This window comes from Pelmatolapia mariae, linkage group LG4, assembly GCF_036321145.2.
Source record: "Pelmatolapia mariae isolate MD_Pm_ZW linkage group LG4, Pm_UMD_F_2, whole genome shotgun sequence".
Taxonomy (NCBI): domain Eukaryota; kingdom Metazoa; phylum Chordata; class Actinopteri; order Cichliformes; family Cichlidae; genus Pelmatolapia; species Pelmatolapia mariae.
The window spans coordinates 14,576,350-14,601,943 of record NC_086230.1 but is presented as its reverse complement, the minus strand read 5'-3'; the positions used below and the strand labels follow the sequence as shown (position 1 = coordinate 14,601,943).

At 40.5% G+C, this 25,594-nt stretch overlaps 3 protein-coding genes across 4 annotated transcripts; 2 read left to right on the top strand and 1 right to left on the bottom strand.

The window, feature by feature from the left end:
* Positions 1 to 1,007: 1,007 nt before the first annotated feature.
* Positions 1,008 to 11,896, bottom strand: LOC134626082 (myosin-9-like). Of its 2 annotated transcripts, XM_063471604.1 has the most exons (13): positions 11,786 to 11,896; positions 10,929 to 11,027; positions 10,513 to 10,772; positions 10,131 to 10,324; positions 9,794 to 9,904; positions 5,553 to 8,474; positions 4,350 to 4,497; positions 4,010 to 4,115; positions 3,453 to 3,609; positions 3,089 to 3,175; positions 2,709 to 2,850; positions 2,456 to 2,538; positions 1,008 to 1,470 (listed from the first exon to the last, which is right to left on the bottom strand). In XM_063471604.1, exons 2-13 carry the CDS (start codon positions 11,006 to 11,008, stop codon positions 1,414 to 1,416), a joined length of 4,347 nt encoding a protein of 1,448 aa, XP_063327674.1. In that variant the 5' UTR covers positions 11,009 to 11,027; positions 11,786 to 11,896; the 3' UTR covers positions 1,008 to 1,413. The 2 variants fall into 2 exon arrangements, with proteins under 2 accessions (XP_063327674.1, XP_065326624.1); XM_065470552.1 differs by lacking the exon at positions 3,089 to 3,175.
* A 4,864-nt stretch (positions 11,897 to 16,760) lies between these two features.
* Positions 16,761 to 20,485, top strand: natd1 (protein NATD1). Its single transcript, XM_063470584.1, has 3 exons — positions 16,761 to 16,953; positions 17,952 to 18,070; positions 18,793 to 20,485. The coding sequence occupies exons 1-3, from the start codon at positions 16,854 to 16,856 to the stop codon at positions 18,907 to 18,909; spliced, it is 336 nt and encodes a 111-aa protein (XP_063326654.1). The 5' UTR covers positions 16,761 to 16,853; the 3' UTR covers positions 18,910 to 20,485.
* Positions 20,486 to 22,057: 1,572 nt separating this feature from the next.
* On the top strand, positions 22,058 to 25,199 carry tmem11 (transmembrane protein 11). Its single transcript, XM_063470583.1, has 2 exons — positions 22,058 to 22,134; positions 24,195 to 25,199. Exons 1-2 carry the CDS (start codon positions 22,088 to 22,090, stop codon positions 24,709 to 24,711), a joined length of 564 nt encoding a protein of 187 aa, XP_063326653.1. The 5' UTR covers positions 22,058 to 22,087; the 3' UTR covers positions 24,712 to 25,199.
* The last annotated feature ends 395 nt before the right edge of the window (positions 25,200 to 25,594 follow it).

The window sequence follows — 25,594 nt, the reverse complement described above, 5'->3', positions numbered from 1 at the left end:
GGAACACTTTCGGAATAATGTGTCTCAATGTAAGATTACAATGACTTTGAATATGTCATCATCAGTACAGTACATATCATGAAAATATTCAGAGAATCTGGAGAAATCTCTGTACATAAAGGACAAGGCTGAAAATCAATATTAGATGCTTTTGATTTCGAGAGCACTCTATAAAAAAAAATAGGTTTGATTTTGTCATTGAAATCATGCAAAGCAGAGGCCATATTTGTACATGATCCAGAAACACCGCTGTCTTCTCTGAGCTGAGGCTCATTTAAAACAAACTGAGGCAAAGTGCAAAATGTTTCTGTGGTCAGACCAACCAAAATTTGAATTTCTTTTTTTGGGAAAACAAAGAATCTCTGCATTCTGTTTTTAATCACATTTTACACAATTTTCTTGCTTTTTTTTTTTTTAATTGTACTTTACATCAGTTAATATAAGTAAATCTATATTGCTCTCCACTTGTTTTAATTTGTCTGTTCAAGGCCATCATTTTCTTTTTTTTCTGATTGATCAAACAATTTAATAAATCACTGATAAAATCAACAAATTCACTGACTATAAGTGACTAATAGTTTTAGTTCAGCTGTCATAACACAGCGAGACCCAAAAATAGATGATGTGTCGCTGTCACAAAAGGTAAGTCAGATAGACAAGGAGACACATAAGATCTAAGCAATATATAAGCAACAAATTATAGTAAGGTGTAAACACTGTGCTTTGGTGTACTGTTTAACAGATCATACAAGGAAACCATGCTTCCCTTTCCTCCTTTCATTACCAGAGATTATGTTAAATGATGTTACCCTATTCTATACTGTTTTTCTTCCTTTTGGAGGGTAATTATGATTTTAAAGTCATTTTTTCTTCCTGAAAGCGTAAGATTGTGTACATTGTGTGAAATCCACTCAGTGTTATTTTGTTTGTAGGAAAAATCAAAACAAGCACAGAAACACTGACTTTAGTTAATAGTTGTTTAAAAAATAAGAAAACAGAGATCCACATTATTTTGACCAACCTTGTTTTACTTGAAAGCTCATTTATTTCAAGTCATAAAGCAGCTGTTTCGAATAAATATGAAGGTTCAGAAAGTAATAAAAGTACAGTAGCATCTCTTCTCTTTCAGGAATGTATTTCCTCGGCTGGAAGGGTAACTGTTGCGTTATGTGGCCTATAATGTCAAATATAAGTGATCCAATATGCTTATGTGAGCTGTGTTTCAATAAAAATACAGTTTGTCTATAAGTTACAAAACCTCTGTGTAACGCACTGAATGCATGTGTAAAATGACCTGTGTTTGTTGCGCCCTCTAGTGGCCTGTTCTGATCATTCAACACACGAAAAGGTTATAATAAAACAGATTTCTGAAAAGCTCTGAAGTGCAGATGTCAGCTGGTCATCTTCTCTGGATCAGAATGACTCGAACAGCTTCATCCTTTCTTGGACAGAAAGGCCCTCTTTTAAACTCTGAGGAATGAAGAGATGCACAAAAATTATTTAAATAAGAAATGTTATCTGTTAAATGTCTTTTGTCATGATGGAGGGCAAAAGTTGTAGTCATGTGATAAAGAAAGTGCACCCCTATAAAAAACCTGACTACACCTCTTCATTTAACTGCTTGAACCATCTTTAGCGGCAATAACTTGAAGTAATCAGTCTCTGCATGACTTTATCAGTCTCTCACGTTGTTGTGGAGCAATTTTAGCCCACTCTTCTCTACAACATTGCCTCAGTTCATTGAGGGATTTTTTGGAGTATTTTTTTATGCACAGCTTTTTCTTAATTTGGCTCCACAGCTCTTCAGCCAAGTTGAGGTTTGGATCTCCTCCTGTGCCTCGGATCATTGTCCAGTTACGGGGCCCAGTTTGAGCCAAACATTAGCTGCGAGAGAGAGACAGCCTTACATTTCACCTTAGAATAGTTCATGGTAGAATCAATGAGTGCAAGATGCCAAACTCCTCATCCCTCCTTCACCGTGCTGGCAGTTGGTATGAGGTGTTTACGATTATATGCTCTGTTTGGTTTTCTGGTGCTCTGCATTACGGCCAAACATCTCAATTTTGGTGTCCCAGAAGTCTTGTGGTTTGTTTAGATACATCTTTGCAAACCTAAGCTGAGCTGCCAGGAGTCCATGCTGGACGTCCACTCCTGGGAAGATTGTGGCATTGTGCTGTAACACCACGTGAATCCTGCAGACCAGCAAACTGAGACAAATTCTGATTATATGGAGTTGCTCACTCTTGCTGATGATCAATTAATCAAGTGCATTTGATTAGCAGCTTCTGACTGCTACTTACCTTCTTCATTTCTATGGAATTAATAAGAGGAATCTGTAAGTGCACTTTTTTAAAGTGTTTGTAGACAAGATTGCAACAGTAGAATCTACTTTTTAAAGATTTTAAAAATGGATACTTTTGCTTTCCGGTCAAACTGAGGACGCATCAGCTCTTACCTTCGATCTAACCGCTCTTATTTGTCGCACGAGGGATGATTTCTTTGGAAAAGTAGCAGTGTTTGTCTTTCCCTCAGAGTCATCTGAGGGGGGAAAGAGGAAAGACAAAACAGTCTATACTTGAGTTTAACTTTATTACCCATGTGCTGATAAATGACATCAGGCTTCACACTGAGGCAGCACACTTTGTATGAATGTCACACACTTTAGATTATTTAATTTTATGGTGTTCACATTGTGAAACGTGTCTCACCGTGGATCGGCCCTGCAGTGACTCTTCTTGGAGACCAGGTGGAGAACTTAAAATCTTCACCAAGCCTATTGACATGTTGATGGGGTTCACCTTGGCTGTTTGTATAGGGGGTCTTGAGCCTATTCTCAGCATATATTTTGTCCTGTGTGACACACACACACACACACACACACTTCGGATTAGGTTATATATATTACTACATACAGGATATTAAGTTAAATTCTAAATTAAACGTGGCTGATGTGGATTACTTGGTTTTTTGGTTTGGTTTTTTTTTTCGCTGTTATATTTATCCACTAATTCTGGTAAATATAAAGCATGACATGAAAGTTGACATATAACAAAAGTCTAGTCTAAAAATAATAAATTAAAATTACTACCATCTGAGCAATCTTCAACTCTTCTCTGAGAGAATGAGATTCCTGTCTGAGAAACTGAATTTCTGCCTCCCTCGTTCTCAGAATCACCTGTAACATAGATTAATCGTATCAACACACACACACAGTCTACAATTCCCAATTACCAATTTCCAATTACTTAACTATATAACTAACTATATTAAATATAAATGAGAAGAGCAGATAAGTAACTGGACTATTGCTGTTGCTGATGCCTGTTTGGAGTAATTAAAAATACAGGAGCTGTATTTTCTGGACTGTGTTTTATGGACAGCAGGGAGCACTCCCTCTCTGTGCATCTCTCCTGAGATGCTGATATAAGCTCAGTGAAAAGAAGTCTGTCTACCTGTTTCTTTTTGAGTTCCTGGTTTTCTTTTTGGCACTGCATCATTGATTTTCTCTCATCTTGCAGTTCCTCTCTGAGCTGAGAGTTTTCCAGGCATTTCTCGGTGTGCTGAACCGACAGCATCTCCAGCTCCTTCTGCAATAACTGGATCTCCTTCCTTTGATGACAAAGCAAAGCACAGATGATGACGAACGGGAAAGCAAGCAGTTGTCTCTTCCTCCATGATCTGCGCTGGTTTATTAATTCATGATCTTATTGCAAGTAAAGATTGTGTTTTAAAACAGCTATTATAAAATAATGTGTATTTGTCATTTGCCATCTGTGTTTAATAGATTTCCAATGATGATCACTCTCATTAATGTCATTTTTAATTAAAACTGCCATCCCAGTTCAGACTTTATTCTGCTGCAGCCTATTAAAGCCTTATCAAACTCAAAATAAGACAAAAGTATGTCTTATGACAGATTATACTACCAAATATTCATGTAAACAACGTTAATGGATCTGCACAGGGAGCCCTAAAGGCAAACATTTTGAAACGACCACACGTCACTCACTCGTATTCGCTGTGGAGCTGCGTGACGTCATCACTTTCCATGATGCGCTGGGACTGTCTGCTTTTCTCTAGCTCCAGTTTGTGAGCTCTCCTCATTGCCACAATAGCTGTCAAGAAGCAGAACTTACTTTCAGTACTGCCTTGGTGAAATTATTCATATCAGGCATAACTCTAATATAACATTCTTACAACTAATTAATCAAATGTATTATTACTGAACGAATGCCCCGTGAAGAGTAACTGCACAGTGATTTTCCCACAAATGTCCCCGTATTAAACACAACTGAGCAATAAAAATGTTTTGACAACAGTACATTTATGTTCCATGTTTTCTTGCTTGCCTGCCATTGTCGCGGCTGTCTCCTCCTGCAGGAGCTGCTCTTTCTCCTTCAGAAGTTCAGACACCTCCTTCTGATGCTGCTGCTGCAAGTCTTCTATCAGATCCCTGTGCATTTCCTCCACAGCAGTCAACTCCTGATCACAGGAAGCCTATAATGATATTTAAAAGTAGCTGTTGTGTGATATGAGTGGCTCTGTGGTGTCACGGTTTTCACGTTTGCCTAACAGGTTCAATTTTAGGAGGATACCCAAATCCATCGGGTGGTGTGTCAGGAGGGGGAGGTAGCTGCTGCGACGACCTTTGTGAATAAGAGAGCAGCCAAAAATAACTTTTGTGCTTGGTATAGTCTATATACACTCAAAACTGCTTTCTTAGACATAACAATGAGTTAACTGTACTCAAATGGCCTCCACAATCACCAGATCTCAATCCAGCAGAGCACCTTTGGGATTTGGTGAAGCAGGAGATTTGTGTCATGGATGTAAAGCTGACAAATCTGCAGGAAATGTGTGATGTTATCACATCAATAGGGACCAAATTTACATCACTGTGAAGCTGTGCCATGATATAAGGCAGGTCTGAAGGCAAAAGCATGCCCAACTCTGTACCAGCCTGGTGTACTAACAAAGTGGCTGATTATTATATATGTAAATAGTAGAGAAATCTACACCAGCAGCGATAACACTGAAACCAGCAACAGGTAAAATCAGTATCATTTATTCATTTAGAATTCAATGTTCTGCTGGGAAATCATGGATCCTGTGGTTGATATATTCATTCACTAGCTGGGACCACATCCTCATTTAGATTTAGCAGCATTTCTAATAGGTAATGGCAGATGGAGTAAGCATGAATTGAGGCTCTGGCTAGGGGAAGGCAGAAGTCAGTGATTTCCCAGGAGGAGGGAAACCTGCACAATATCAAGCAGGTGGTTTTACAGTTGTGGGTGATTGAGTGATTGTATTTTTACTTTTAGGAATAATGTTTGTTCCATAGTTACATTGTAGCCTGGCTAATTCTGATGTAACCCTAATGATTTAAGGCTTCAAGTAAGTAAAGTAATGAATAAAGTGATGAAAGTAGAATTTTTGTCGTAGCATTTTCTGAAATTTCAGCTTGATAGAGAAAAATAAATCTGTAAAATGATTTTTAAAAATACATACTTTAAGACAAATTATCTCACGTGATGCAAAGTCTTGGTTACCTGAATGTTTTCCAGATCTTTCTTGTAATTCATTTGAATCCCAAAGTCCTCCTCTGTTTCCCGCTCCGTCACACTCTGCTCTGGTAGACAAAATGTATTTGGAATGAAAAGAGGTGCCTCTGTGCGGGATTTGCTCTGTTTCTCTCTGGAAACACAAGACTTGGTGTAGTAACCATGTAAGTGCTTCATCTCCTCTTCGTGGATCTGCTGCAGTTCCTTTATCTTCTCCTGAAACTCGCTTTCCAGTTTTTCCACTTGTTCTGCATGATAATCCTCAATCTTCTGTATGTCTTCTAGGAGTTTCTGGTTCCCGGTCTCTACTGATATTATCTTATTTTCAGCCAGCTCCAGTTCTGTTCTCAGCGCGCTGTTGTCTTCTTGAAGCTGGCATATTGTGTCATTTAAGGCCTCCTGCTCCTCTATTACATCATTGCCCTGTTCTTCCAGTTTGTTCACGTTAATTTGAAACTCCTGCTTTAAATCCATGTACATCCGCTCTGACAAATAAATTAACTTTGCCTGGTCCAGCATACATTTTAAGTCAAAGGCAGCAGCTTCCTTCCCTCTATGCTCCATGCCATCCCCACCGACAGGTCTGCTGTCACCAGAGTTCACCAGGCAGAGCTGGTGTAAAAATGTAGCCCTTCTCTGCAGCCGGGATATTAGCCTCTCTAACCAGTCTGGCTTTTTCTTTCCCTCCATTTTTTTGTCATCTGATTGGTCCTCTTCTTCTGGTTCTTCCAAGCCCCTGGCATCTTCCTGCACTCTCTCCTCATAAGAAGCCAACTCCGAGGGACTGATATCTGCCAGACCCGTCATTCGATCCTCAGTGTCTTTGCTGTTTACTGCAGTCACACCCTCGTATTGTTGATGAATTTTTAAGGCAGCATAAATTAGCTCCGCTTCAGCACAAACTGTACAGATTAAACTTTCTAAAAGTTCATCGCTGTCACACCCTGTTCTCTCAGATCGCATCCTTTCTTGTGCTTTTAGCGCTATTCTTCGGGTGATTATATTTTTGTACCTTTGTGCCACATCCCCCTCATCATTTCTTGATATTGAGGTTATCTGACCATGTTGGCTCTGAAGGACAGACACGATTTTTTCTACTATGAATATTTCCCTCATTAAGCACCTCTCAACACTTCCCCCCTTATCCAAAGAGGACCAAGTATTAGTCAGTTTACTCATGTTACTCTCAGCCCCGGCTGATTTCTCTTCATTGAGGATCTTGCCCTCTCCTTTGCTGACATTACATGATTCATGCTGGTGTTTCACTGCATCTTTCTCTCCTTGCTGAAGACAGGCAGCAACAGTAGCCAGCTGTTTCTCCAAGTCTGGAATATCGAGGGGGCTAGCTTGAAGTCTCTCTCTGCAGGCCTGTATGATGTTCTGAGCCACCTGAAACCTGCCGACTAGCATCCTGCAGCGATTCTCTGTCTCTTGGGCAAAGCGCTGGCTCTTCTTGGCCTGATTGTGAAGAAGTAGACTGAGGTGCTGGGTAGTCGCTCGACTCTGGGTCAGCTGGGAGCAAAGCTGGGGGTCCCGGCAGCTGATGTGACTCTGGTGTTCCTCCAGCCTTTGTGTGATGTCTCTTAACTTCTCCTCCGTAACATAAAGCTTGGTTTCAAGCAGCTGGATTACAGACATAAAGCGCTCTGGGTCATCTCCTGCAGTGATGAGGTACTGATATGACTCATCCAGTGATTGTGTGCCATTTTCTGCAGGTTCTTTAGAATTCATCAGGCTGACAGCTGCGATATTGGACCTGTTAGACAACTGGTAACTGTCTATATCCTTTTCCACAGTGATATGCTGTGTTGCTTGCTGTTGCCTCTTGTTATGCTGAATAGTCTCTGTTGAGTTATCCTGCAGCTGAGAAGAGGCACAGGTGCATGCTTTCAGCACCTCATTCAGTTTCACTTCCGTCTCCTCCAAGCTGTTACCCAAGACTTCCATCTTTAGCAAAACTTCACTCAGCTCTTGCTCCTTCCTATCAAGTTGTCTCTCATATCCTTCTCTTATGTCCTGTGTGTCAGACTCCCTTTGCTGCAGTTTTCCCAGGGCCACCTGCAGTTCCTCACAGACTCTCTCATACGTGTGCTCCAGGTTGTAGTAGTGTGTTTCTTCTGTTTTCAAGCGCTCCTGCAGCTTGCCCACCTCCCTGTCTGCCTCTGCTAACTGATCCTGCAGCTCCAGGCAGCGACGATCGAGTTGCTCCCTTTCCTCCTGGAGTCGCTGTATGGCAGATATTGTACGTGCCAGCTCTTCCTGAAGCTGCCGTTGTGCCACCTCGATTTCTCTCGTCCACGTCTGGGTCTTAGTGAGACTCTCCACCTGCTGTTCAGACCTGTCCAGTTTCTCCTGGAGGTCTTGTGAATGCTGCTCAGCCTGTGCCAGGCTTGCCATCAAGCTCCGTCGCTCTCTCTCCTGACTTGCTTGAAGGAGCATGAGGTGCTTCTGTAGCCGAGCATCTTTTTGAGCCTGAGTCTCTTCATAGTTATGAAGCTTTGCTGACACCTCATCAAGATTTTTCCGCAGCTTTTCAGCCTCCAGCTGAAGGTTTTGGCAGCTATCTAATTCCTGCTGAAGCTGTGTCAAGCGAGATTCGGACTCCCTCCTCTGCTCCTCGCTGATGTTCAGCTGGGACTTCAGCGAGGCCACACAGCGCTCCCACTCCACCTGCCGCTCCTCAAACCTCTGGCGATCTTGCTCGATATGGGCTTGTGCGAGTGCAGTGGCGTCACCCGTAACCAGCAGCTGAGCTTGCTGGGCTAAGAGATCTACTCTTCGCCGTAGTTCTGCCTCTCTGGCTTCCTCCTGACTTCTCTTTTGTGCTTCCAGCTCAAAGCGAAGGTCCTGATTTATCTTCTGCAGTCGCTGTAGAGCCAAAGATTGTTGTGAAGATGAGTTGGTGTTATTCTACAAGACAAAAAGTTTTGATTAGGAGAAAACTTTATATTATATTATATTATACTTCCTGATGGCTTAAAAGAAAAGTTAACATTTCATTAATGGAATCTGCTGCTTTAAAGTATTTTAACTTGGAAATTTACTCAACATTTAAGGATGCACCAGAATATGAACTGAATATCACTATTAGCCAACAATGCCCTTGTTAATTGATACTATCATTGCATTTATCAGTGTTCATGGCTGATGGTTAACTGCTAAACTTCCCTGGTTTTGTTCCAACAAAGAGGGAAATCACTATTTATTTATTTATGTATTATTTGTTTATTTATTTTAATTTAATTTTTACTTAACTTAAACCTTTTTTTCAAAGGAGACCTGCCAAAGAATCCACACCAGTATGAAAGGAAGTCAACAAGTAAAAAGCTACTTTCGGCTGTTGCACTATTCATGAACAGTCAGCACAGCACACAGCTCAGCACGTTTGATTTGACATATTTTACAGAAGAAGCTGCCTGCATGTAAATTATTTCACTGTAATCAAGCACATTTAAAAAAGCAGCTTGTACATGTGTTTTCTTAACAGATACATTAAGACAGGCCCTATTTCAAACTCAGCCTAAGCTTCCCTTTTTTCAAGTGCTCAATATGCTCTCTGAAGGAAAGTCTGCCATCGGACTAGATATATGTCACGGTCCCTGAGTCAGATTTTGAGTTTTGTTCTGGACTTCTGGACTTGTGTTTTTGAAAGTGTAAGATAACAATGTCTGTCTGAATATGTTGTTTTCTAGGTTATGATAAGTTTTGTGTTTGAGCTTCAGTCTGCTGTTTATGTTCTTTGTTCTAGTTTCTGTGAGTTTAGTTTCATCTTTTGTGCTTCCCTTCAATATCCTGTAATCCAGTTGTGTCCCGGGTCATGTACCCATGTCTGTCTCCATTCTCATTCTTTCTTTGTGTGTGTGTGCGTGGGTGCATGCATGTGTGTGTGTGTGTGTTGGCCTTTCCGCATTCCGCATTGTTGGGACCAGAGGCAATTCCCGCCTTCAGGCTCGCACACCTGGTGACAATCACGCACCTGCTCTGATGAGCTTCTTTGGGCAGCTTCATAAGGAAGCAGCAGTGGGTTAGTCTTGCTGGGTTGTTGCCTTGAAAGCAGATAGTGAAGCTCTACTCTTGCTCTTGTTACAGTTTGGAATTATTGTTATATTCAACAGTCTGTCCCTGTGCACGGAGTCAGCTATAGTGAGCTGACTCTGGTGTGGATTCTGGCAGAAAATTGATATCATCTAGATTTAAATAGAAGACTTAAGGAGTCTCATGCATTATACCTGTGCACCAAAGCAATCCCTTGAACGGATCTCTTTCTCTCTTTGCAGCTCATCCTGCAGATTCCTGTTTAACTGCTGGAGTCGAGACAGTTCCCTCTGAGTTTGTTCCAGCTGATAAAAAAAGAGTAATAAACTGGATGTGTTCATTTATTCGACTGATTCATTCGATTTTTCTTTAGTAGATTACAGATATCCGTATTGATGTTTCCTAAAAATGCAGACCAAAGATCAGACATTTGTACCTATATAAGTTGGACTCTGCTTTTTGGTTTGATGTATAAGAAAATATATCATGTGTGTTCTTGTTATTGTGGTGGAAATGCAAATACAATCTCACCTCTTTGACAAGTTGCCCAGTTTGCTGCTCACATGCCAGAGTTTCCTCAACTTTTGTGCAATCACAGGTGCTGTTTACCTGCTGGTCTTCCCTCTGGAGACTCTGTTTAGTCTGATGTTCACTTGCAGTCTGCATGTTCAAACTGTCATTCACCACGTCCTTTGGCAGCACCACTGAGCTGAGACTTTGGCATTCTTCCCACCCGTTGCACAGAAGACCACATGTGTTTTTTGTTTTTTTTTAAAGTATATATATAATATGTTAACATACATTCTGTTAGATTCATATTTATGGCATGTGTCAGTATAACTAGATATGATTTTAGATTTCACAGCAGATCATTGAATAAGTTACCTAAGTCTGAGTTCGTTTAATGGCTCACCAGTTTGTGTGGTTCCACTAAGAAACGAGCATTGGTGAGCAGCTGTGCCCTCCTCCTCCACCTGGGATGGAGAATTGGTAGGAGCTGGAGCACCAGGTGAGCCAGGGAGAAGAGACAATGAAGCGTTTCCACTGACTGAGCTCTGCACTCTTTCTACCTGCACTTTGGAGTCCTCTTTTTCCTGCTGCTGATGTGAAGCTTCTCTCTGGTTGCTGGTTCCATGTTCTTGCAGCTGCTGAGTCTCCGGCTCTGAACGAGAGCTGTGAGTACAATTTAAGTAAATTCATCTACTAAGCCTGCTTATAAGTATTTAGACTATCATAAACCTTCCAAAAATCATCCCATACCCACTAGAATATATATTAATATAATGCAGCACTCCAATGATGCAGCACTTATCTTTTAAAAAAGTCTACCTTGTGTTGTCATTTGTAAAACTGGGTCGCACGTTCTTGAACACTGCGTGGACCCAGTTCCGTTTCATCCCAGCAGTCATTGCACACAGCGTCTGTGGTCTGTGAAAGTGGACACAGTTTTTATCACCGAACCTTTAAGGATTTTTTGGCTTAAAACGGTTTCCCACTGCAGTGTCACCAGTATCTTTACTTAAAATGTTGGATGACTTTGTTATTTTTCTAGAAAACTTGCAGGGCTGTGATGAATTTGGGTTTTTGCATATTTGTCACACTTTAATGTTTAATATCAAACAAGTTTTCCTCGAAATAAAAGATCATCACTTAAAAACTGCATTTCATATTTCCTCGACTTATCTTTGACTAATATTAAAATTTGTTTAATGATCTGAAACATTACAGTATTACAAATGTATAAAAAAAATCAAGACGGAAGCAAATAACAAGCTGGATTCTTGCTACCTAGCCCATGCACTGGGTTTGTGCATGGGCTGCACGGGCTTTATTGTCAGTTTTGTTTTATGCAGTACCTGCTCATTTGAGGGTAGTAATGGGAGTTGTAGTGTAATAAAGGTGTTGTCCTTTCTCAAAAATAGTGAATAGCACAAAGCCAATGACAAATGCCTGTGGCACAGATTTAATAACCTGAATAACTCCAGGCAGGACCATTCCTACTGTCTAAATATATAAATATGGATAATTAAATTCTTGGGTTTGCCTTTATGTGGAGTGATTTTCAACCCACTATCATAAGATATTTACAGAATGGTCTGTAGCTCATCAGCTGCAGCATGAGCGTGTTAAGATTTAAACAGAAAACTGTCATATATACATAAATAAGATCTTAAAAATAACAGTACCAGTTTCTTTGCTTTGATGCAGTGATGGTGTTGTGCACTGGTGGAAACCAAAGAGGAGGAAGGCTCTGCTAGCTGCGGGGAGCTGCTTGTTTTCATTCTATCAGCATTATTTCCATGGCATGGCTCTTTGCTACCTCTGATTAAAAACATAAAAGCAGATGGACAAAACCGGAACATACTGACTGCAGACCATATGTAACATTTATTTTTCATTAGAAAAACAGCAGCATTTCAGAGAAGAAGCGTTTTAAACGAATTTAACCAAACCTGATTTTCTCCAAAGAGGAAGACAACCGACTAGAGTTCAGAGTTTTCTTCCCAGAGGCTTGTCCTTTCTTAGCTTGTGACTTCCCTAATGCACCGTCTGACTCTGACATAAAGGCAGCAGTGAAGATAAAAAACAATCTGTGAGTCCTTTTCAGTGTATTTATCATTATTTTCTTTCTAAATCAGCAACTTCTTCATCTTTAGATTAAGAGAACTATTTAGGAAGTTAGCCTTAATGGATAGTCTGAATATTTATTTTAAAACTAGAAAAATAGACACAAAGATGAAACATGCGTGGAGTTACCTTCTCTGGCAGATTTCTGGTCGAGCCTGTTGAGAGAGCGGCTGCTTCTCATGAAGGGAACAGCAGAGAGGGAGGTGGTGTGGAGGGATGAAAAGCTTCGGCTGCTGCAGAGGCGGGGACCTGCTCTGGCTGTGTGGGATGCTTGTCTGGCAGCCGGGTGGCCAGCAGAGCCCGGGTGGCTGAGGCTGCCTCTTGTCAAACTCCCGCCAACTTTACTAACAGCTGCAGTCAAGTTGCTGCTTCTGCCCAGGCTACTGCTCCGTCCGCTGCTGACACCGGCTTTAGACACACTGCTGCCGGCCTGCTTCCCTCCAGGTGCTGGTAGTGATGTGAGGTCCTATGTAAGTGATAGAGAGAGAAAACGGAGCCTCAGTGGTTGTGTGAGGAGAAATCAATCACAAAATGATGAAGTTCTGCATAATTTTCACTTATATCTCATGTTCACCCTCCCATCCTAACTTCCCGTCTTTGACACACACAATGAAGAGCGCCATTTAATCCTGATCGGAGCTCTTAATTTGCTTAAGAACCATCTGACGACACTGCAACCATGAACAAACACACACACACAAGCTGTAAACTTAATCACACTTGAGCGCTTGAGCACACTCGGAGAGCCAGCAAATCTATTCCAGTCTCAGTAGATGCACCCTCACTAACTGCAGAGGTAATGAATCTGCGGCTGGACCTCACGACAGAGAAATCAATTAGAAGATGCTCGACTAAGTCCTGACTTGGCGATATGTGCAGGTCTTAACTGCACCATGTTGATCTTTAGCCATTAATGGCTACGTAAATCAAAATCAAATGCATGAAAATCTCACAAAAAACAAAAAACATGCACTCAGTCTGAGGGAACTGTCCGTGGTTACACAGTCTGAGACTAAAGAAAGGGGTGCTGTTTCAACTGTAAGGTGTATCTGCCGTGGATGATCAATACAAATCATAAAAGGAAATACTTGTTTTGTTTTGTTTGTGAGCATAACACAGCACATTCTTTGCACTAAAAGCTTGGCAGTGAGAAAGGTTTAATGTCAAACTCATTTTACATTGTGGCCCACATACAGCCCACACCTCCCAGTGAAACATCCCGTTCCATCAGTGTAAAGTAGTTAAACTGCACATTTAATCCCTGAGTTATCTAAATAGAACAAAAAAAGAGATGCACTTGCAACAGTACGGCTCATTTTTTTTACATGATAAAGAAATGTTGCTGTAGTTAATGAAATACATCTGTTAGCACGACTCTTTGGGCTTAAATTGTAAGAAATAAATATTAAAATTACAGAAAACATTCTGCTAGCTTGTTGTCAAGACTACCCTGTAATTTTAAAACAAAACATTTTGGTAATTCACAGAAAATTTCTTATTAGATTTATTTATTTTACTGTGAACACATTTAAAAAAAATTCTATTGTAGATAGTGAAAAAACAGGAACTTTTCTGCAATTTCATTGTTTAGCTATTACCTAATTACTTTGGTGTAGTGTAAATGGCTGTGGGGGAGTCTTTATCGGTAAGACAGGTTGTAAAATTTATGGCTATACAGTTAAAAGTCCAAAATTTATGTGCTCCTTTACATTTTTCAAAAACATCCAGTGGACTGGATTCGAGTATTTGCCGGGACACTTCTAGCCTCCAGGCCTACGGTTTGATACCCCTGATCTAAGGTATGTTAGGAAGGGCTTAAAAAAAAGATGAGACCTAAATTACAATATTAAGATATTTGTAAATAACTTGTTGGATTATAATCTGTAAACATATTTTAACATATAATAATCCCTGTAATTGCATCTATAAAAGCAACACTAAATGATCTTACTGAGAGTTTTAAACCTGTCCGTTAGCACTTACCTTTCCCCCTTTCTTCTGTGTGGGATTGTTGGTCTTAGTGTTCATCAGGGTCTCCTGCCACCTGCGATAGATAAGATTAAGGCAGCTTCACATAAATCCTGGCAACAGACAACCTGCACTTTCCTGAAACACTTATTTAATGCTATTGCTTTATTTGGTTACAGTTAAAGAGATGATCTATCTCTTTACTTCTATACAAAGATACTACCTTTCTTTTTCATATTACTAGTTTCACAACAGCTGCACTGATATTATATTTTACTTATAAGAGAGCTGTAAGGCTTGTGAAATAAACCCAACAGCATACAGCCAGTGATGACTGCTGCTGGTCAAAATGATAACCTGTGCAGATACTTTTATTCATGAAAACATAACGATGAGGCTCATATACCAAGTAAACAGCAAACATCAAACTAGGTTTGATTCATGAAAGACTATGAGGTTAACAAGCATAACGATGTAACAGTCTGCTAAAATTTTTACTTTAACTGAGAATAAAAGCCAAAAATTAGAAGAAGGTACATTTAGTTTATACCTGTCTTCATATCGACTTGTTTTAATGTAATAAATAAGTAAATAGGTACCTACCTTGGCTTCTTGGACATCATTTTCAGTCATACAAGGTTAACACCCTGACAGAGACTAACTAAACGCGAGAACTTTTGGCTCACATTGTGATCTGTCTGGTAGATGTGAGCTCTGTTTTACTGAAAGATCACGAGAGAGAGAGAGCAAATCACATACAGGTCTGTACCACAGAGTCCCAGAGAAACACACCACATGCACACGCACATGTAATCCCACAGTGAGTTGGCAAACTCCATTAGAGTTTTGCAGGATTAGGTCAACAGCTTAACTGGATTACTACACAGTAATTTTAGTGAAGTTAATGTATTGACTTACATTGTCCTTATAGCCTACTCCTGATGTCTGTCAAGTATTCCTCTCACATGGGCACAAGAGTATAGTGGAGAAAAACACACACGGTCAGTTTGTGTCCTGGGTTATTGTCCGCTGACGCTTGATGTGCTGAAGACGCGCCTGCCACTGAGAATCCCTGAGCTGTGACCTGACCTGAGCTATCAAGAGCAATTTCTCAGACACAAACACTTGTCTGGATAAAATCCCTTCTTGTGTGCAAATGTGCCATTTCCCTCTTAAAGACAAATTCTATATCTGTTAATAAACATATTTTAAAATATCACACCATGAAATGAAAGCTAAAGTGCCATAAATTAGTCGTACAGGGGAAAGGTGTAGCTGTGATACAGTTATAATAATAATATCTTTATTTGTACGGCACTTTTTTAAAAACAGCTCGCGCTTCACAGTTTGCATAAAATCACAAATTTAAGATGAGTGTACAAACAGATTGTGAAATACAAGCTCTTACATTAATTCCAACATGCACACTTTAGAGTTTCAGCAGCTGTTTAACACAAATCACAGATGCAGCTGACCTGAGAAAGGCTGTTCCAATCAAGTTTAGGAGCTACAACCACAACAGTGTAATATATATATGATATTGAATATGCAATTCTGACCGACTTTTGCAAACCTGTTTTCTCTGCACTGGAGAGAAGAGAAATGAAAGTCAGTAGAAGCAAGCCAGAATACGTGTGTGAATGAAAGGTAGACAGGTGTAATAGTGAAGCTGGAGGGAGCAGAGGTGGTGAAGGTGGATGAGCTTAAATACCTGTGATCAGGCATCCAAAGCAACAGACAGTGCATAAGAAAGGTGAAGAAGAGAGTGCGGAGTGGGTGGAGACAAGTGTCAGGGGTGATTTAAGGTGTTAGTGTAGCTATGATGTGTGGTTTGGAGATCTTGGCACTGACTAGGAGGGACAAGATGAACAGGATTAGAAATGAGTATATGAAAGAGACAGCTCAGGCCGAGCGGTTTGGACACAAAGTTAGAGAGGCAAGGCTAAGCTGTTTTGGACATGTGCAGAGGAGGGATAGTGCAAAATGGGGCTGACAGGCAGGAGGAAAAGAAAATACCTCAGAGACCTCATCCATGAATGAGGGCATGCAGAGGGTTGGTGTGACAGATGAAGATGTTAGGGACAGTTTAAATTGACAGATGAACAAATCAATATATTTTTTAGCGATTGTATTTAGATACTTTATACTATACCTATTCCTACCAGAATTAAACAACAAAACTTACATTTCAATTCTCTTAAACTTTATTTTAAAATAATAATAAAGAAATAAAGTAGCAAAGATATATTAATTCACAGGGATTGTAAAAAAAAAATACAAAATGAGCAGAAAAGGTACAAAAGAAACATGACAGCAAGCTATTTTTATAAGACCCACTTTAACAGGTCTTTAACAGACATAATTGTTTATGATCCCACGTCACGTGAATGCAGCATGTGAAACGTTTGCGTTCGGAGTCAGACAGTTGGTTTTATCATTTCTCAGCACGCGTTTAGAGTTTATTATCTCGAGGGGCGTTATCTTACAAAGCCGCTCTGTTTTTGCCTCTCTGAAGACGACGCCTGCGATTGGCCGCGCGTCACGTGACCTCACAGCTGATTTCGTTGGATGAAGTGTTTTGCTTTTGTAGCCATTTCTGGTTAGCAATCCCGTAGGGTAGCGTAGCAGTCATTGTTGTGACTTTTTAACGGCGCTACTATGGCACAGGCGGCACAGACTAATGCCTTTGATGCAAACAACTCTCCAATCCGAGTGGAACACGATAAGAAGCGTCGGCAGTTTGTCATAAGGCTGAATGGTGAGTTCAACATGTAAACATTAGCATGCCAGCTGATGCTAGTGTTAGCTTTCGCTCTTGCTAACGTCGTCGTCGCTCCTTTATTGATACCTACAGCTGCCATTTCAGACACAGATGGCTGCTCACATATAGACGGAGCCTGTCTTCTGACTTTACCACCATTACCGGTGCTTTACTTTTCTTTCTTTTAGGCAAGACCAAAGTATTTGGCCTCCAGACCTCAAACCAAGTATTCAAATTTGAAAAGCACACAATCCCAAATACACAAATTCCTGTATTAATCTTCCAAGTAAAACTCATTTGTACTAAAATACCTTCCCCTACGGTTATATTAAGATTCAAACACCATTTCAGCTTTCCAGAGTAACCATTTTATTTGCCAGGCCTCCAAATGTGCTGTGCTACTTCCTTTCAAGCGTTCAGTTCAAGTGCTTTAAACATATTTTAAAGTTTTATACTAAGTCTTCTTAGTTTTAGTAGATATTAATCCTTTACGACACACTAATATTACTGTTTTAAGTGTGTCAGTACTCGTGTTTGTCCTGGTCAGTTGTGGGTCAGCTGTTAAGAGGAAAATGGTGGATGCCATTGTTGTGCTGAATGGAGATCTTTATCTTTTCTTCACCCAGCAACACGACCCTTCCTCCACAAGGGCATGCCTGTACCTGGCCACTCGTGCCTCGTCTTTCTCAGCAGCCATGTTGCAGCGCTACATGCAAATTAAAATGTGCTACCACACCTTAATAATGTAACTGGGGCGCTTACAGTCAGCTTTAAAATGCTGAAACGTTGAAGTAATTGTGGGATAAAACTTGTAGTGTGCACGAGCAGGGTGGCAGGCTTCTGCGGTTTGTGTTCTTTGTTTGTCTGTTTTTTTGGGGGGGGTCATGTTTTTAGGTTGTTATGTCATGTTTTTTTTTCCAATAATTGGTAAATCCTAGCAATAGTTGAGGTGAAGACCACCCTCTGCCAGAGATAATATTTGTTTTTGCTTTTAGGATCCCATGATCGTGCGGTTCTTCTGTATGAGTATGTTGGGAAAAAGACGGTGGACCTGCAGCACACCGAAGTTCCAGATGCTTACAGAGGGAGAGGAATCGCCAAACACCTTGCCAAAGTAATTTTTTAAACCCAGATTTTGCGTTTGTTCACGAAACAATGCTTAGGTAGGCTCTGGCAATGCTCAGTTGGTATTAAGGTGCCGAAAGTGTGCCGAGGAAATATCCTCCACACCATTAAACCACTATCAGGCTGAATTGTTGACGTAAAGCAGGGTGGAGCCATCCTTTCATATTGTTTACACTAAATTCTGACCCTACCTTCTGAATGTCACATCAGAGCTTAAGGCTCTCATTAGACCATCAATGTTTTGCTAATCTTCTGTTGTCCAATTTTGTGAGCCTGTGCAAATAGTAGCATCAGTTTCCTGTTCTTATCTGATAGGAGTGGCGCGTAGTGTGGTCTTCTGCTGCTGTAGCGCTCCTCCTTCAAGGTTTGACGTGTTCTTAATTCAGAGACGGTCTTCTTCATACTTGAGTTTTAATTACTTGTTATCTAAGTTGTAACTATTGTCTTCTAATCAGCTTAAAACAGTCTGTGCATTCTCCTCACAAGCCAGTTTCTCTTAGATTATTGCCATTTACATTCCTTTTTGAGGTTCTGCCATGTGATTAGCTGATTAGATATTTGCATTTATGAGCAGCTGAAAAAGTGTACCATACAAAGTGGCCGGTATATTAAGCTGGTACAGTGAGAATTGAATATGTTTCCACTTAAATCGTTGTCCTAGGAAAAGCCAGATGATTTTGATGTGAGCTGTTATGCACCATGTCATTGCAGGCAGCCATGGATTTTGTGGTGGAAGAGGACCTGAAAGCTCACCTGACCTGCTGGTACATTCAGAAATATGTGAAAGAGAATCCTCAGCCTCAATACTTTGAACATATTTACCAATGATCCTGCATGGCAGTGAAGGAAGGTGGCAAAATGGACTCCAAGGAGAGAAATACTGCGTGGCGGCATGCTTTGGAGTTACAGGAGAACACGCGACAAAGGATCTTCTAGGCATGGTTAAACACAACAGTGACTGAATCCAGAGAAATGGCTGAATCTCAAACCATAGACGCCTGTGAGTTGAACGTTTGATCGACTGATAAGACAGCTCTCTGCATAAACATGAGGATACACACTCGCCACAGGCAGGAGGGGAATCAGCCTATCACGACTTGTACAAACAAAGCAACCAAAGGTGAAGCCTGTTACCTCAGACAGAAACTTCCAGGACCCAACACTGACAGAGCAGATTTGAGTCAAATGTTACAGTGTGTTGCAGATTTCTGTCCTCAACTGGACTCACTGGTCATGAGCAGCACTACGAGGTGACCACCCCTGGTGTTTTTGTCTTTGATGACTCCACTGATGCTCAAATACTCGTGTCTTTTTTGTGTTATGTAAATTGCAACCTCTCTTTTTCATTTTTTTTCTTATTCTTTGCAAATAATTCAATTTAACCCCTTCTTCTCAAGTTTTTAGAAATTATGTTTCTTAGAACTGATATGCTAGTGTAGAAGGTTGTGTATGCAAAAAGGCTTAAAAACAACAACGCAAATATAAATTTGTTTTGTAAGTGACAAAGTGGGAAAGCCGAATCTGAATTTTACCAATATTCCTCCCCAGAGAGCCTTGTTTTAAACATCACTCCATCTATTTTCATTCCTCCTCCACATAACAAAAATGAAGTTATTCCAGTCATATATCAATTCACCAAGCGATCAAAGGTGCGGAAAACAATGACGATGTCTGACTGAGCCTCAAGATAACTCTTGCTGTTTCCATCGTACATTAAATGTTACAGGCATTGCTGATAAACGGGGTCCTGGTGTGGTGTGACACATCAGCGTGTGTATGTATAGATGTCTCTGTTCGAACCAGCAACAAAAACAGCACTGTTCTTTTCAGGGCATTCACATTTATGTGGTGTCAGACGGCCCATTGTCCTGTCATTGAGGAATTGCACTGGGTGGCTGTGGCTGTTTTGTTATTTGATCCATATTTCCTCTTGCCCACAAGGCTTCTCTGCCCAGCTGATATCAAAATGATAAAGATCTCTGTTAAAAAATAAAATATCCCCCCCCCCCCTTTTTTTTTTTTTTTGTACTCTTCAGGAGGTTTTGCTGTTGACAATCTTAAGTGTTGAGGAGAAAAAGATACCTCAGGTAACTCGGCACACTCTGGCAGGACAGTGCAGATTCTTTCTGCTGAGCTCACCTTGAGTTAATTGCAGGAATTTCCCTTTTGTTAAACTTCCCTTTGGGTGGAACACACCTAAGGATAGGCCAAGGTATTCGAGGTATTATTTCATTCTGTGTATGTGTGTTTTGTCTAAATTTGTGTGTTTCCTTGGAAGGAAGCAAATGTTTCATTTGAGCGAGTGGCTCTCACAGAGGCATCAAAATCCAATCCGTATTACACTGTTCTGTGATTTGGACTTTTTTTCTGTACTTGCTGTCAATAAATGCATAAATAAATCAAATACACATCAGATGGCTAATGCTTTATGTACGTTGGCAGGAGCAGAGGAACATTTGTGATTATTTATGGAGAAAACATGTGATCATGTACAATATACTTTTTATAACTACTGTGCAGTCATCACTACGGTGGTAATACACTGATAATAATTATCTACAATGCGGTTCGTCTTGTGCTGTTAATAGTTTCAGCATGGAAACTCCTTCAGTACTTAAAGCAAACTATTTTTACACAACCAGAACGTTAATGGTATGGGCTTTCACTTAGTATTCAATTAGAGTAAATGTAGAAAATCGAGGTAGCAGAATAGTTTCAAAATACAGAATGAGGACTGCTGTATTTGTTTAAATACTTGATCTTCTAACATGTAGATGAACAGTGTAAAAGTAATAGTGTAAGACCTAAAATTAAAGAAAAGGTGGAATTTTTACACTCCACTGAATATCTTTATCAGTCCCCACACATCACAGCTAGTAATGGAGTAGATTCGTGTTCTAGATTACTGATGACAAATATCTGTACGTATATATGTATGTATTGGCGCCATCCAGTGGCAAATTTAAGTTATTAGATATAAATGCTCTCCATTGCTAACGAGTTAAAACTCGTGGACTGTGTAAAAGACAGACACATCCATTGGTTTGAGAAGTCCTGTTTCACAGCTTCAAGTTGATGGTTTATTCCTGGTGGTGTTGGTGTCGCTGAGCTAATAAATTTTAATTTAAAAAATATATTCAAAAAAGGTAATTGGTACACTGAAAAAGCATGGTACTTGCCAATAACTCAAACTGTGTTGCTGGAACTACTTTCTTTCTCTTGACTTCTTTTAAATTGATAAATCCATTAATTTATTTAACATGTCTACGTGTGTTTTAAGCTTAAAAAAATTAAATAAATAAATAAATGCACCTTTAAATAGCCTACAGTCCTTATCGGAATAGAAAATTCCTCACTAAATTCTTAAAATTACCAGGCTTAAATATCATTGGAAAGCCACAGCTGTCAATAGCCTTGGTTGATGTGATTCGTGCTGGCACAGCATTTGTTCCCAACCATCTCACATTCCTGAACGTAGCCATTATACTTGTGACAGCCAGCGCGCGTCAGGTTACAGCACGCGGACAGACAGCGCGCACGAACACAGCCAGAGCACGCGAGGACACATTATGGGTGAGTACCCAAAGGTCTCCACATAAATCCTATTACAAAACGAGATGACGGAACAACGTGTCATATATTATAACAGACCTGACTATGCATGTAGTCTGTTTGGATTATTATGGGTTTAAATATTTAAATGGAGCCGGTATTTTTGCTGCTTAGTTTTGCTGTGCTAACTTCATGGCTCGCCAAATTTAAATAAACATACCATCATTCAGTTTGTTAAATCTTTTCAGAATGTGTCTGACCTCCCCAACTTCTATGTACCATTATAAAATACGTAAAGGCAGGTACTCTGTCCGAACAGCATCATGGGAATAGTAGTCCGCATTCGAGTTCAACTGGTGAGTCGAACAGAAACTGTATTTTTTTTTACACACTACAATACCCAGAATACTGGGCGCTGTCTTACGTCAACCGCAATCACAGTTGTATCTCCAACATGGCGTCGCTGGGAAGGAGGCGCGGTGTCCCAGTAAGCAGGGAGAGGTCAGTTACTCCACATCTTGGCCATTAAAAGAACATGTTTTAATATGAAGTATCGTTTGGTCGGTGACACTACTTGTCAGGTTCCGAACGTGCTTCCCGTTTGGGATTCAGAGTTAAATGTCAACGAGAGAAGTCTGGATTTTTTTTAACCCAGGGTTAGCTCATGTTAGCGGGCTAACGCACACGGCTAGCTGTCGCTAACGAGCAGCTCATGTGATGTTTTGATTATTTCACAGCAAGTGATTGACTGGGAAAAGTTTGGTTTTGCCGCTCGTTGGGGCAAACGGCAGTGCTGTATGTGACTGTCGATGTGCCTCACGGTATTGGCTCGGCTCGGAGTGCTGACTGCCTCGTTTGTCGACCTGCTCGCTCAGTAACTTAGCTGGCCGGTCCTCCAACTTTCTGCCAGTCAAGCGAGTGTTCTATTGCACCTAACTGAAGTACAACTTTCCCCTTGCCCCGTGAGGCTCAGTCGATTTTCCCTAGTATCTTAATATGTCATAAAACTTCGCACCTCCGGTGTGAGAAGCATAGTGTTTAGTGTTTTAAGGTTTGTTTGTTGGTCTAAAAGAAGGCCTTATATTGTGACCATTTGGTACTTTTGGCATTGGTTAATTGGGACTTTATGGAAAGCAGCTCCCCCAAGTCTTATGTTTTTAAATGTGGTCATACACATGTTAAGATCTGGGTGCAGTTGGGACACCATTATGATGTTATGATCCCTAATTACAACGGGTGGGTGGTGGTTTTTTGTCTTTAACTTATTTTGAAATCATAAATTCAAGAATTTCACGTACAAAAAATGTCCACACTTTTGATTGAAAGATTTTGTTATTTATTCACAACATTTCGCACACCTCACCTAATCTCACTGTCATAGGATTAGTCAGTTTAATGTGGTGAAACTTTAGTGCCATCAGTGTAAAAGTCCCAACTAAAACATCAACCAAAACAGTGAATAAAAGTACGGTTTCTCTGACAACAGTTTGTCCAGCTGCCTAATTAATTACTAGAAAAAGATAATGGCATTCAACATCTTATGCATTGGGTACAAATGTGCTAAAGTTAGCTGCAGGTCTGCTGAATTCAGCTTTCAGCTGTCAGATAGATATATGTTGTATGTCACTGGATTAAAGGTGTTCCCATGGCTGTCTGTGAATTTTGTGTTGTCTGTGTGGAATTTCGAAAAGCGTAACCACACATAAGACTGCTTTCAGCCACATGGTCTCGCTCTTTCAGATTTAGCCATTCTTATATTTTGCTTTTTTTACGTTATTGTATTTTTGCACAACTCTGTTGCTTGTGAAGCTCGCACACAAGAATTTCACTCTCATGTACTGTACCAGTGTACCTGCACATGTGACGTGACAATAAAAGTGATTTGATTTGATTTGATTTTGATTTGATTTGATTCTCATTCTTACTCCAACATTCGATTTAGAGTTCTGCAGTGAATCTTTGTAAAGCTTACAATGTTGCCTATGTAGGTGGCCAACGCTGTTGCCAACACCTTCTGTGCAGTTGTGTCCTGGAGTTTTAGATGCAAAGGCAGCCATGATAGAAACAAATAACGTTCTGAGACTTCTTTTCCTCCTTTGCTGTGGTTAGTTGATTTCAAAGGCAATTATATTGGTCCCAAAAGGTTTCTTCTGTATGTTCTCTCAGCAATCTCCCTCCAGGAATTTGCCTGCCACCTTTGTGTGCTTATATTGAGGCTTCTGATTATTAGTCCTGCAAAAATGCACTCAGTTACTGAGCCGGAAAAGCACTGAAAGAATCAACCATACTTAATGGACCAGTCAAAACAGTTGCAGGCTGTATAGACATGACCACGCTTACACTCCTGTTATCGACTTAAAACAGTGTTAGAAGTGGGTGAATGAGCCTCTGGTTATTGGTTAGAGAAATATCCTTCCCTTTTATGTTTGTTAGATGGTGATAGAGTGGACATTTCAGCAGGCAGGAAAAGGGGAAATACAGTCTTCGCTTAATTAAAGTGTGTTTAATGTCATCTGTTCTTACACTCACTGTTGCCTGCCTGTTCCTGTGTTTCTGCACAGGGGTGTGATGGCGGCGTCAGACTGCTACATCGTGCACGAGATCTACAATGGGGAGAATGCACAGGACCAGTTTGAGTATGAGCTGGAGCAGGCGCTGGAGGCCCAGTATAAATACATTGTTATCGAGCCCACGCGGATCGGAGACGAGACGGCCCGTTGGATTACTGTTGGCAACTGCCTGCACAAGACAGCCGTGTTGTCGGGTGCTGCTTGCCTCCTGACGCCACTTTCGCTGCCTGTCGAGTACTCGCGCTATGTGGCGTTGCCCGCTGGCGCCCTCAGCGTGGCCTGTGCCGCCCTCTATGGGATTTCGTGGCAGTTTGACCCCTGCTGCAAGTACCAGGTGGAATACGACAGCCAAAAACTCTCGCGGCTGCCCCTGCATACACTGACCTCCTCAACGCCCGTGGTATTGGTACGCAGGGATGACATCCACAGAAAGAGACTCCATAATACGATAGCACTGGCTGCCCTGGCGTATTGCGCCAAGAAGATCTACGAACTCTATGTGGTATGAGTGCACTCTGAAGAGGATTTAAGAACCAACAGAAAAAAAAGGAAAAACGAAACAAAAAAAACAAAAAAACAGAACCTACCCACCCCCCATGTAAGGAAAAAGAAGTCACAATCAAGTCCAGCAGTCAGCTCCACATGTGGTGGGTGCCTCTTTTTTGAACTTTGATCAGAGGGATATAGTTAAAACTAGAAGGAATTGTTTTTTTTTCCCTTTTACATTTCCTTTACTTCTATGTGACAACAACTGCACACTTATCTCTGTAGTACACTCGCACCCTCTCCCCCACTTTCTCCATCCTTGACACACAACAAGCTAGCGCACAAGGGTATGGCGGCAGTTCCTCCGGACAGAGGTGTATTGGAATGACAATGGACAGACATGTTTTGTGTACCAAGTTCTTTCCCTATTTTCCTCGTAGTTTTACTGTACCCCTTTCTTGCTGATCAGTACATCACCATTTCATTAAACATTAGGATATTTCAAACTCACTTTTCTGTATTTTATTTTGCTTTTTACATTAAATGGATTCAACTCGATGTCCGGGAAGGAGCAAGTAGATCCAACTTCTTTGAGATTGTGTCTTGTTCATGTTTGATTTGAACGAGTGCAAGTAAGGTCTTATCATATTAATAATGGGGATCAATATCTTTTTTTTCTTTCTTTTTTAACAAAAACCCATGCACACTAATTATGTACACTACTGGTCAAAAATTTTAGAACACCTTTTCCTGTTTTTATTGAAATTCAGGCAGTATAATGTGTCATTGTACTCTTGAATTAAAACAAATAAACAATTGAAGTTTTTTTTTTTTTAAAGAAAATATCAGAAATCATTTATAAATCAAAATGTTTCCTAAACCTTTGATTCATCAAAGCATCCACC